This window comes from Telmatherina bonti (genome assembly GCF_933228915.1).
Source record: "Telmatherina bonti genome assembly, chromosome: 19".
NCBI lineage: Eukaryota > Metazoa > Chordata > Actinopteri > Atheriniformes > Telmatherinidae > Telmatherina > Telmatherina bonti.
This window is the reverse complement of record NC_136617.1, coordinates 12,256,524-12,270,513: the sequence shown is the minus strand read 5'-3', so window position 1 is coordinate 12,270,513 and position 13,990 is coordinate 12,256,524. Positions and strand designations below refer to the sequence as shown.

At 39.3% G+C, this 13,990-nt stretch overlaps 1 protein-coding gene across 3 annotated transcripts in view; it reads left to right on the top strand.

Moving 5' to 3' along the window:
• The first annotated feature begins 600 nt into the window (after window positions 1-600).
• Window positions 601-13,990, top strand: part of LOC306770113 (tenascin-like) — a 63,108-nt gene continuing 49,718 nt past the window's right edge. For 2 of the 3 annotated variants that reach the window (XM_079258919.1, XM_079258917.1), the window contains exons 1-4: window positions 601-688; window positions 9,131-9,482; window positions 11,332-11,386; window positions 11,494-11,703. In XM_079258919.1, the coding sequence (XP_079115045.1) occupies window positions 9,348-9,482; window positions 11,332-11,386; window positions 11,494-11,703 (400 nt within the window). In that variant the 5' untranslated portion in view covers window positions 601-688; window positions 9,131-9,347. Of the gene's footprint in view, window positions 689-1,880; window positions 1,925-9,130; window positions 9,483-11,331; window positions 11,387-11,493; window positions 11,704-13,990 lie in introns of all 3 variants that reach the window. The other variant, XM_079258918.1, reaches the window with a different exon arrangement.

The window sequence follows — 13,990 nt, the reverse complement described above, 5'->3', positions numbered from 1 at the left end:
TTTAATAAATAAAAAATATTGCACTCAAATTGATTAATTTTGAATTCAGTTTAATCTTCCCTCATATCCTCCCAAACCAGTTCATCAAAATCTAACTGTGTTATATGTCATAGATTTGTTTCATGTTCTGTCTGAGCAAAACAAGAACGAATGCTGCCAAGTGTCTGATGTCAGATCCTGGAGTTGCTCCCCCGACACTCAACGGGAGACCAGGTCTGTTTCAGATGCATCCAAATCCAACTCCAGTTAGCAAACAAAAGAAAGGAGAAACATATTAGACTGTCTTTTTGTGTTGAATGACATGGAGTGTCCAACAACAGAGGAGAGAAACAACCTTTTCAAAACACAGAAAAGGATTTCAGGCCTTTAAAAGCATCTAAAAATTCAGATGTTTTCCATCGCAAATCCTCCGCCCAGCAGGGACCTGTGAAGCACATAGAATGACATCAGAGTGAAAGAGAGGAGGAGGAGGAGAAGGAGAAGAGAGAGGGAGGAAAAATTCTTCAAGTATGAGAAAATTTTACAGCTCTCCTCCTCCTCTTTCTCTTTCATTCCTTCTTTCCTTCCCTCTTTCCTGCTGTCCATCCCTCTTTTGCTGCTGGTCAGTCAGAGTTTCAGAGATCCTGACAGCAACAAGCGAAGGCATTCTGGACCAGCGAGGAGACAAACTCCTCACACCTCTGAGCAGGTAAGATGCTTTCTAACAGTCTGTGATGTGGTGCAAAAAAAAAGGTCACAATGCTTATTTGTTGCAGGTTTAATCATATGCATGATACATTTTTCAGGATTATTTTGGGGACATTCCTAATATTATGCATGTTGCATCAACGTGTATGGAAGTTATTTAACAGGACTGATAAATTGAAAAAAAAATAAATAAATAACTGCAACAATTGTTGATCAAAAACAATCAGCCTTGTTGATTCCAGTATTTCTGTTGTGTGAATTCATTCAGTGTTAAAAATCAATCAATAAATAAATAAATAAATACTTTGGGTGGTGAAACTGCTGCTTGAACAAATCAGCTAATAATAGCTTTTACTGTAATAAAAGTTTTTTTTGTACTTTTTTTTATTCAATAAAAAACTATTATCAGTTAACCATACAAATTAATATCAACCCTAAATCCTTTTGATATTGACATCTGTGAGCAAATGTTCTTCTTCTAATGAGCATACATAACAAATTAATCTGCATTCATCAGAAATAATAACAATTATCTAAATAAATCTGTTATGCCTGAACTGGTAACTTTATCCTGGATTATTTCCCACAGAGCTGACTAAATGGGTGTGATTTCCCAAACAAAACAGAGGGAGGCAGAGTTCTGCTGCACTGTGAGACAAATAATGCCGGAATATTCCCATGAACGCTGACTTTGTACTGAACCAGTCAGCTCGGGTCACCAAACTTGTCAAATAAAAGGAAAGGAAATAAAATGACAGCATAAACAAAGTTGTTTTTTTTCCTTTTTTAAATTAAGTTTGATGTGTAAAATTTAATTTTGTGTCAGCTTGGGAAACTTCATTTGGGCCTTATGGAAACATTGAAGAACAGCTACGTCTTGCTTCAGGCTGTTTCTGCGCAGCTTTGTCTCTTGCAAAAAGATTTCATAGATTAATGGTGTCAATGGGCTTGGCTTGTGGGGGTGTTTATACTGGTCTGTGATGGATTTCACAGTGGCTGCCAGTCCAGCCTGCTGTTGGAGCATTTAACAATTCTTGTTAACTCAACATCACCAGCTGATCAAAGCTTTGTAACAGGGGGAGCAACACTAAATCATGCGTGTTTGACCAAATTATCTTTTCTCTTGGTCCTGTCCTAATCCTTTTTTTTTTTCTTTTTTAATCTGTTTTTATTGTCATTTACTTTGAATTCAGATTCTCTGTACTGGTATCCTGCAGAACAAAGACATGGGATGAATGTAAGTATGCATGTTTGTGTGTGTTGAGTCTGCGATGGTCAGGAAGCCGATGGATGGATGGATGGATGGATGGATGGATGGATGGATGGATGGATGGATGGATGGATGGATGGATGGGAAAAAAACTTCCTTAGCTGATGTTTAAAGCAAGCTTAACTGGTTTTCCAGGCTGCTGTGTGTCTCCAGGTGTTGCAGAAAACATCAATACATTCATAACAACTTTTAACTGCTGTGTTTTTGGTTTTGACTTCTTATTGATTTTCATTTTTCTTTTTCTTTCCAAATCTCACATTTAAACACTGGAAAATTACCCATCCACTTTAAGATTTTACTGTCATGATCTTCATGTACACTTTTGTTTTTCTGGCATTTGATGGAAGAAATGACAAAGGTTTAGAGACCCAGTATGAAAAATGAACAGCAGTTTGACATTTTGAGACAAACTGGGCCTGCAATCCTTTCATGTGAACAAGTCTTACATTGGCAAATTGTTATGGCATCTACAAAGATTCATATGTCATACCTTTCAAAACCCCGGAGACATCTCTGGTAAACTAGACATCTTTCCAGGTCAGAGACGAAGATGGCTCATTTAAGATCTTGAAAAGAGATAATAAAGTGTGATTCCACAAACTGTAGGAGTGTAAGTGAAGGCCCGGTATTTAGCTTGAAGTAACACTTTAATTAGTTTTGTGTTTTTTTTAAACTACTGGTTTTATCTCTGGAACATATTTGCTTAGTTTTTGCTCATTAATTGGAGTTGTTTTTGTTTTCACAACTTTTTCAATTTTAATTATAGTTTTTATTAAAATCCTTAGATAATAATAATATAATGATATTATAATAACAAGAAATATTGGCCTTTATTATCTACTTTGGACTACACAAGGGAGCAAAAATCTGAATAAACACACCAGGGGAAAATCAGTTTCTTTGTTTTTAGTTACTGGAAAAATCTCTTCATTAAGAGAACAAAATGTGTTAGTAGAGATAGATATGTATGGTATTTGCAACGGTGTCACAAAAGAAAACGTTGAAAAGTAAACCTAACCAATGATGTTTTGACAGTAGGGTTTGTACATTTTATGCAGTTTAGAAGGGATGATGTGCAAAGAAGGAATACATTATCCCTCTCTCATATGAATGCATCCTGGTTAATACTATAGAATGATTAGCCAAGTTTCGATGCGAAGCGCCAAGTTTGCATTTAAAGAGGCAGTCAGAGGGAATTTATTTTGGTGGCTAAAACCTGAATAGGAAGAAAGGGTTTCATCAGCAGAAAGAGAAAGTGAAGATGAGGAGCAAGTGAGGAAATTTCTGGGAGATTCTGTTGTCCTCCTGAGGTTCAGCTGGAATAGCAGCTGGAACAGCTGCCATTCACAGGTATTTACAAGCCCTCTAAAGCCTGCAGAGCAGGTTCCCTCACTGGCTGAGGTTTACACAGATATAAACTAAACAGCAGATATGAACCCTCCTGTTGTTGGACCAAATCAAATGTAGCCGGTTTACCTTTGAACTGATGCATTTAAAGATGATTTCACAGGACAAAGATAAAGAAAGACGGAGTGAAAAAGTGGAGGCGTCTGATGAAATGAAACATTTTAGTTTTAACAAGATAGAAACATTTTCAGACATATTTTTAATTCAATAAAGCATAATTGGATATTTATATAATTTTGGCAACTATTAAAGCTGCTATTCTCTTTTCAAACAACATTATTTGCCATTTTTACAAATAATGCATCAGTATCAAGTCTCGCAATGCAGCCCAGTCTCCTAGAAAATACATTGCTATGTTATATCTCTTTAGGGCCAAAATGAGTCAAATCCTTCCGTATACATCTTACAAGTGCACCATGTTATTATGGGGTGAGTGGCCTGGTATTTAAGGTACAACCATTATTTTACTCGAACCTTAACTAGGTAGTTTGCCAAATATAACTGGAGTACAGAAAAAACTAGGATATCTAAAGGGAAACGAGAAAAGGCCCTTCCGTTGTTCAACACATGTCTAATATCACCTAAACGATAAAAAGGCCAAGTTGGTTGTTTGAGAATGCCGATGTTCGCCTCTGGTCCTCAAGGACAGCAGTCCTGCAGGTTACAGATGCTTCCTTGCTCCAACACACCTGATTCATGATAAATTACTCTCTTTAAGTTCAGTCTAATCATGTTGACCCCTGAATCTGATTCAGTCATGCTACTGCACGAAATATACAGAACCTGCAGGACTCTTGAGAAGTGACTTTGCCCCTCTCTGCATTACACCATGACCCTAAAGTCATTTGTGCAGGTGTGTCAAGAGTAAAAAAGTAGAAGAAAAAGAAAAGAAACAGCCAATGGCTATAAGGTATGCAGACACTTCATATGTGTTTCAGACATGTGTCAACATTGCACATATTTGTGGTTTATACAATAGGTGGCAAAAATTATTTTTGAATAGGAAATTACCTTATGACCACTTGCACATTGAAAGCCTTTGCAAATTTGACATTCCCAAACTGGGATAGTTTGAGAGGACGTGGTGCCAAGTTGAGCTAAAACAGCTGTTTCGGAGACATCGCCTGAAACTTCTGATTCATTCCTGCTTTGGTTTTTCAGCCTTTGCAGAGCTAACACTGCATCATTCCAAAGGAATATTCATCCTGAATGTGTTCATTTGTTTTTATGGGAGACTGAAACGTTTTTCCTTTTGTGCTGTATTATTCTTCACCAGTAAAACATACTGATATCTTTACATCTTAACAAATCTCATGAGTGTTTCCTTACTCCAAAAGTATTCAAACACAGCTGTTGGTTGCAGAGATGTATTCATTTTATTATGTCTGTAAAGCGTCTTGAGATGGCATTGCCGTGATTTGACGCTATATAAATAAAGTTGAATTGAATTGAATTGAATTATGGGTTAGCAATTTTCTTTTGCCCAAAAGCCAAAGAGAATATGCAAAGATCTTAAAGCAGGCATGCCCAGCTCTGGTCCTAAAGGTATCCCTGCTCCAACCCAAATGAATCAGTCATTGTATAGAACTTCATTGGCTGTTCGGTCCATTAATTGAAGCCTCCCACGAGGACCGACTTTGGACAACCCTGTCTTAAAGTGTGAATCTTCTAAGCTCAAACATTGGTCCTTCAGTTGGCTTTAGACTTGTTTTTCAGACATCCAGCTTCATTGAATTGAGATGTGTTGCCTGTGGAGATCAAGTCAAGACCCTGAATCTTATCTTTTTCTTTGAAAATTTCTTACCTATTGTGTGTGATACAATGCAAAGGGTTAACATGTTGTGCACATATATTTAGATATGCGGTATTTGTCAGGGGGACATCCACACAAATGCCAGGACCGCAAATTTCTCGGATGAACTTTGTGCGGTAGGTTGTCCTTTCTTGAACCAAGTTTTGAAAGTTTTGACCATTTCCTAAAGTAACAGAACGGCTCCACAAGACCTTGTGGTCTGGAAAGCAGGTTATTGTATGATTGATTCAAGTAACGACAAGCTTTGGTCTGAACACTTGTATATCAGCTGAGTAATGCTCACAATCCTACAGGTACAAGCAGAGCGTCACTTCACCTCAATGACTTTGACAGTGGTACGATTGTTGTTGCCAGACAAGCGTTTCTGTGCCTGATGGTTTCCTGGATTTTCAATCTAGCAGTTCATTCAGAAGGGTGGAAAACAGAAAGCATCCAGTGAGCAGCAGCTTTGCAGATAAAAAGGCCAGAAGCTGGGCTGGTTGGAGCAAACGGAGTAACTTAAAAACCTACAACAAGAAGTCTTTACGACTTTGCTTAGCAGAAGGCAGCTCAGACTTTCAATAGGTCCCGCCTTGAGGTGCATGGATAAGAAAAGCTAAAGAAAAAGACAAAAACAGAAGTGGTGCACTGGATCACCAACATTTAACACTAGAAGATGGAAAAACACAGTCGGGTGTTACGAGCTTTGTCTTAACAGTTTTTTTTCAGGGGATTGACAATTTGGAACACTTTGGGCCCGTTGATGACCGATCAGTCATGGTCTGAACTGGACAACCTGAACTTGACCTGAGCCTGAGAAGCTTCTATTAGAAACACTATCTAAACTGTAAAAACTATCTGGACCAAACCTCGTTCTCAATCACCTTCCCTGACTATGAACTACACCGAAGTCGTCAGCCAACATTAAATTGAATAATGGATTTGTGTTGCTCGTATTCAGTATGTCCTCTTGAAATAATTTGTTTTAAAGTAATTACAGAACTTCCCACCGAACAGCAGGAAACCAATCTGTCCTTATAGTTAAGGGACATTTATGAATACATACACATCTCCTTCTAAATTGCATTTATTGCTCCACCAGCAGGGAGGATGACGTTATGCTGTTGTGAACTCTCAGCAGCTGCTTTCTTCATTCAGACCTGCTGCTGCCGAACGTGGATTTGAACAACAGATCTCTCAAATATTAACCAGCTTTGCTTGTAAAACTCACAGGGGAGACCGGGGCGGTTAGATCATTTAATGCCTGACTCATATTTTCAAATGTGATCAGCTACCGTTTGTGTGTTGGAGGAAGTGTCGGTGGAAAACGTGTGTGTGGTAGGATTTATCTTTTCCTGTAACGCCAGGTTAATGTTGCTCTTTAAGAGTATTTATGTGTTTTTATCACCTTTTGGATGGATTTCCCAGCTTGAGTCAGATGAAATCACAACGATGCTGGAAGGAGTATCATTTGAAACCTTTTTTTTATTGTTATTTTGAAAAGAAAATCTCCCCCTACCTTGACGGTTTCATCTTTCAAGCAAGGTCTTGCAAAGCACTTTAAAGTGTCGTGTACCTGAAATGTGCTAACAACACAGGTTAAGATGTAAGTTGTCTGCAGAGCAGCATTTATGTGACACGTCCATAACAGTCATGCATGAGTATTAAACATGTATGTAGTACTGGTACATTTTAAAGCTTTCTGTATATCTTTTAACTCTTAATCTAAACCATTTGTGAGCTAAAGCAGAGTAGAATATTCTTTGTCTTGTGGTCTGCTTGTTACATCATTATTAACAAAAATCTATATGACTATTAAAGTGTCTTTATGATATGTAATTTTCTGATGTTAACCACATATTTAGTTGCATCTAAGCATGTTCTTGTAGGTTATTCTATCTCAGCTATGTGTTTTAGAGGACAAACCCAAATAGTTCAGGATTAACTGCTAAGCAGAAAAGTTAACCTGTTGAAAGTGTCTGTTTGGATGTGTTTTTGGCACAAATCGGAGTCACCAGACAAATATCTCCACTATGAGCAACTAAATCAAGAATAAATAATGCATATGACTGATATGGAGGCTATGAACGCTAGGCACAATTACTCAGCTATCTAGTGGATGTTGGGATAAACCGAGCCAGTGGGTGACCCATCCTGTTTATTGCATTCATTTCTGTAAAAAAGTTGAACCGCATGGGAGGAACACCAACTTCCTTTGTAAACTGCCTTTTGGTTTGGCAAAATCTGTTGTGTTGGGGATTTGCCAAAGTGTCACACAGTCACAAACGTTTAACTAAATATTTGCCTGAAATGATGAAGCAAATAGTTTTTTTTTATTTCCCTGAATAGTAGCTGTGGGAGAAAACCAGTCAAACACTATGGGGTCATCTGAGCGACTGCATCAGGGAAAAAACAGCCAATCACATTTAACCTCAACGTTGATGATTTGAATGTTAAGAAGCCATTGTGCAATGCACTGTTCTTCAAGCAGCGACTGTAAAACGACATATTTTTCATGTGGCAGATTTTATGCCTGTGTTAACAGATTTTTCATTAGTTTAGGACGTGTTTAGAGTAAAAAGTTTATTATTTTCAGTCACTTTTCTTTGATCAATTGTGTTTTCCAGGGTCTTGTTTTTAATTTTATTCAATAAACTTTCCATAACATTTGTTTTTTTTCAAAGGTTACAACATTGATGTTTGCAAAAAATGTTTAGAAATTCCAAAATTTAGGAAAACCTTACTTTGTTTATGTTAGTAAAATCAGCTTTAAGAGAAGAAATATGTCCTTTAGTAACACAAATGTGAATAAAATTTATCTTTAAAATGGTCTCTGCAAAATCCATATTTTAAATAAACAACAGAAATACTTTTTATTAATTTTTTTTTTTTTTTTTTTAACAATCTTATTGTTATTTGTCTATTTTGTGTCATGATTCGTGAGTTTTGCTTTGGTATTCTTGTTAGCTTTCATTTTATGCTGCCCCATCTGGTTCTCAGTTTTTGGTTTGCTTCTGATTAGACCCTCAGTATTTATGCTCCAGGTTGTCCTTTGTTCAATGTCAAACCATGGGTGCTTTGTTGTCCTTAAATGTTGTTAGGTACTTTCTGTATGCATCTGTGGTGGTGGCAGTGACTCAGGTGGTAGAGCTGGTTGTCTTGTGACCTGACGGTCTGCGAGTCCTGCTCCCATAAACTCCTGCAGCTCCAAGGAGGACACTATTGTTCTCTGAGGTTTGTTCTTTCTCAGGCCCGGATAAATGTGAAGGCTAAGGAAGGGCTTTTGACAAAAAACGTGCCAATTCACCCGTTTGATAACTCGCTGTTCATATGGACAAGCTGAAAGGGGAACAACAATACTTCATTTATATTTATCATTCTAAAGGATCACATTAGTGAAAAAATGTTTTTTCTCATTCCATTCTCCCCTAGAATTTACATATTAGCTTGATTTTAGCACAAACACGGCAGAAAGCATTAACGCTGTAATTCTTATACATACATGCCAATTTTGTTTTATTGGCACAAAACATATTAACCTGAAACTGTTCCTCTCTGGTAATTTATGCATGCTGAAAAGATTTGGACAACCATGACATTAGCACAGCTTTTGTACTGGTGTCTGTCTTATATTCTATCGTTTTATTTGTAAGGAAAATCCAAACCGGGCACGATGTCATTAAACTGTCTATAACACTGGCCAAATTGCCCCAAAGAACCAACAACAGAGTAGCAAATATCCCATAATGCCAGCTTTCAGTCTGTTCCATGTGTTAGAAAACTAGCTGCTGGATAACAGACTACTCTTTCACTCTAAGTTACTTTTTCCATGGGCTTTATTGGCTGACATGCTACACTGACAGTCCCATAAACAGGTAATAGTCCCCATTTGTGCTAATTGTGGCCAAAGTGGCGTCTGCTGAGTTCACGTGAAATTTAAGGTGAGCTGAAATGAGTTATTCTGTTTCTTCCAGGTGGGAAAATCTCTGGACACAAAGCTGAGAGGAAAAACGTCATATGTGGAGCAAGCGGAACCAAACCGTAAAGCAGCTGACAGATCTCTTGGACCTGCAGTTCTTCTAAAGAATCCATCTTTTAAAACAGCTAGAAAGTCTTGAAGTACAACCAGCATTAGATCAACCAAACTGCTCCGCTTTGCTGAGGAAGACTTCTTCTGGTCTGATATCAGTGATGTTTCCCCTCAACCCTTCCCTCCTACTCCTCTTTCTCCTGGCCAGCCCAGCCCTCCTGACTCCAACAACCTCCACAGAGTTACAGGTCAGGGGGCAAAAGATTACAAGGACCGCTGAGCAGGACTCCATTAAGGTGACTTAATGGTTATTTAAAGCTCTATTATGCTATTTCTAGTTTTCTGAGCTTTCTGCAGTGTTATAGTGTTGAATACTCATCAGACGTATGAGCGGCGCCGTTTTTAATCATCTAAACGCATGTTTGAGTTTTCCAGCACTCTCTACGTTCGGTTTCCATGGCAATAGAAATAATTGGTTTAGAGAGTTTTTTCTACTTTGAAATTTTAGTGACGTCCCGGGAGAGGGACTCAGTGATTGGTCATCTTCTCTAGGTTGAGCACGTTCACGAGAAGAAAGCGACGCCCACTTTCACTGCTCAGTATAACAACACCTAGAAGTTGACCAATCAGACGCAGGCATAAGGCGGAGCTTTCTCTGTTCGCTTGTTTCTGGCAGAGGCTGATCTGAGAGGATCAGTACTAAATGAATGAAGAGGCTTCTGAAAAATGCTCGATTATTTCTTGTTCTTTTGGACTTGCATATGAAAAAAAATTAGACTGAAAAGTACATAATAGAGCCGCTTTAAAATAAAAGTCAGGTCATGCAAATTTGGGCTAAAGTTTTCCATATTACTTGATGACTTTAAAGTAAGTTGTTGCTGGCATTTCCGAATCAAAAGAACCTGATTTCTTACTTTTATATATCTTCATCTATAAGTCACAACATCACATTGTCCATGCTTGTTTAGAGTCCATCTGTATGGAAATGTATGTTACAGGCAGGTTTTATGATGCACTAAAAGAGCAAAACGTTAAGACAGTTAGACTGGTGGTGGGAAATTAATAGGCAGTTCCTCATGTAACCCATAAAATACATTACATCAGTCTCTACCTCTGCAGGGCACAAACACACAGAGGCAAGTTGTTTGCATCCTGTAAAATTGAAGGGTATCTTACACATATTTTTTGTATTAAAAATATATATTTAAAATATATTTTCATCCATACTTTATATCCATATTTTTTGGATATATGCATTGAAACAACACAGAGGGATTAAAATTGCTGTATTTTTCAGAAACCCAAACAGCCCTTTTTTAGTCTTTAGAATGTTAGAATAATTCTGTAAAAATTGTGTTGTAAAGACATTTGCTGTGTTATTTTTACTGTCTTAATGAGGTCAGGTCAGGGAAATGCAGAGTTACTCTGAATCATTTGTGGGTTCCTGACATCCTGATGAGCTCATTAATTGATGAGTGTGTGCATGGCAGGGAAAATCAGCTGCATGTGTAGAATAAGAAGGTGTGTTCTATGTAGAAATGTATTGCAGTGCTCTTTGTTGAACCTAGCGACTGTAAAAGATGTTTTGGAGTTTTAGTAAAGAATGTTTTCCAAAAAAGTCTAACTATGGGGGCCACTACAGTGGTAGACATCTGCTGGTTTAACCACAAGTTATAAATGTGAACTAATCTTTCAGGCACATCTGGTTGATTTCTCACTGTGAGCTGAAACCAGCTACTGAAAACCTGGACTGTTAGTTGAAGAGATGTTGTGTTCACTAAAAACAAATCTTAAACCGATCCGGTTTAGCTGCATCAAGGCTACATTTTTAGAGTTTCTAAATACATCTGAGGCAGGTGTATTTAGGGTCATAGATGCCTTGGAAAGTCTTGCACTTGCAAATGTTGAAATTGTATGGTTTGGTGCAATTCACAGGAAAAATGCCAACTAATCTCTAAACTGTAAATTCTGAGGAGTACTTTCTTGTATGTGCTTCCTCTCAGATGCACAGATTCACTAAATTGAAGGCTGGTGACTCGTCAGAGCAGGACAAGAGAAAAACATGCCCACAGGACACAGCATGTATTCCAGAAAACAAAATGTTAGGAAGTAGATAGACTAACCTCTTCTGCTGTTTTGTTGCAGGTAGTGATCTCAGAGGGATGTGCCACTCAGGGGGAATCATCTGGTGGGAGCCAAGGTGACAGAAAATAAAACAGAACTTTGAGAAAAACACAAAACCAACTGAATAACCATGAATGCTCGTCTGGTCTGATCTGCACTAACGCTCGTTTCTTCATTCCACAGATAAAGAAATTGACCTGGCTCCTGGTTCCCCTCTGGTTTTGACCCATAAGATCAAACTGGTCCCATCAGGGTCAGGGTCTGGGTCTTGTGGCTGCGATGCAGACTTTGCTGCCTTACGGGAACGTCTGGAAAGACTGGAGAGGGAAGTGTCGGAGCTCCGGGAGAAGTGTGGAGGAGCTGATGGAAGCTGCTGTACCTCAGAGAGCAAAGGTAAAACCACATGGTTGTTTTTGACCAAGTTTGTTTCTTAAAAGTGGAACTACATCCCCTAATTTTTGCACAACACCACACACTCCCAAATTTTGCATAAACTGCAGGTGTTATGGAGTGAGGTTGCAGACTGATCAGAGAGCAACAGTGTGATCATGGAGCTGAGAGTGGGTGAATTGCGAAAACACCGTAATTATTGCATAACAGACGGCAGCTCAGTGGCCACCAGCAAGACTTTTCCCGTCATTAATCCCCTCAGCTACACTACAAAGGTCCTGAACAGTATAAGTCTAAGCCATTAGCGCAAAGAAGTGCTGCCACAAGTTGCCACTACCACAATTTGATCTGTCTGTCTGTCTCCAGGTGAGGATCAGAAGGTAACAAATAAAGTCCAGTCTTACTTTTACACCCCTAAAATGCACAAACACTAGCAGGACCGAAGTTTTGGGTACTCCCTTTGAGAATTTAAGAGGGATGATTTGATCCCCTGCCTTGGAATGTGGTGGCTGATTAGTCGCTGTTGTTATCCAAATGTGCCACTAATGGCAAGTAGCCACTTGCTGGGAGTACAATGCAAAGTGTGCAGTGTAAATGAGGCCTTGGTCTTCTTGTGATATGATTCTGAGGCTGAACTGATTTTGAATTTTCTATTTGAATGAAAACAAATGAGTGACTCATCATGGTTGCATGAGGCAATTCATAGCTCTATCTAAATAACAATGATTATGTATGGGACTGTAAGTACTCCTATTGATTAGATACAGAAGCAGAGCAGTACAAAATCCCAGTGGACAACCAACCAGTTCATCATTTTCTCCAAGACCTCTTCAACATATTAAGATGCAGAGAAGATTCACCACTGAGCAGGCTTTGCAAATGGTTCTGAGTGAAGCAAGCCTTTTTGACTCTGAAGCAGATGACATCGACCTTCAAGCAGAATCTGACCAGAACATTCTTCAGAGGAAGATGCTACCCCTCCCCTGAGAAAGAATCCTCGGCTGGATACCACGGTAACAGAGACCGCAAAAGATGGCACAGTTTGGCGCAAGGAAGAGGTTGGACGACGTCTGGATTTCACTCCTATTGAACCTTACGCCGCAGATGGAGAGCCAACACAGGAAGCCAGAAAAAGGATCAAAACTCGCCTTCAAAGCTTTCTCTGTTTTCTCACTCACCAGATGCTCAACGAACTGTGTCACATTCTACAGACCTGGTCGGCACATCATAATTGGCGAACAGCTTTACCCATCAAAGACATGTTGCCCTTTTCTGCAACATAGTGCTACAAAACCAGATAAGTTTGGGATAAAATTTTGGGTCGCTTGTGACCCGAAATCAAAGTATATCTGCAATGTCTTTCCATATGTTGGCAAAGACCCCAGTTGTCCCAAAGAGGAGAGACTGTCTGAGAGTGTGGTAATAAAGTTGATGGAACCATTTCTGGACCAGGGCAGAACGGTCACAGCGGACAATTTTTTCACATCAATTTCACTTGCAAACAAGCTGCTCAGCCGGAAAACCACCATTATTGGGACACTCAACAAGATTAGCAGAGAAATTCCCCCTTCGACTCGAAAGAGAAACTGCAGTGAGTTCAGCACTCAGGTCTTTTCAACGACTGACGCCACACTGACAGCGTACAGAGCCAACCGGAAGAAGACGGTGTACGTTATGAGCAGTATGCACAGTGTCATTCAGACTGAGGACAGCCACAAAAGAAAGCCAAGCACCATCACCCAGCACAACTTGACAAAATGCGGTGTGGATACCATGGACCAGATGGTGCGGGAATACAGCGTACGGGCAGGAACAAGAAGATGGCCAGTCGCTGTCTTCTATAACATGGTTGACATGGCAGCCCTGAATGCCCATGTTCTATCTCAAGACTGCACAGGAAGGACGGAAAGGCAGCCAGATTTTCTTATGCGGCTTGCCAGTGAGTTGGCTGAGTCTCATGTGACGGCAAAGATTGAAAAGGAAAACTGTCTTCGCAAACAGGCTGCCGCACCAGATGAACTCGGCAGAAGGAAGAAGTGCCGGTGCAAAAAGAACCCTGCTACCGAACAATGTGTTCATTGCTACAAGTTTACATGTGGCAAGTGCAAAAAAAAAAGTGCCATGGAAGTGCCAGGTCTGCTCAGACCAAGGACAGTTTTGAAAAGTTGTGACGCCAAACACAGCACACACACACACACACACTGTAAATATGTGTGAATTTTGTTTGTGTTTTCTGCAATGTTGTTCCAAAATATCAATAAGCAATTTGAAATAAGCTTCTATTTAGTAT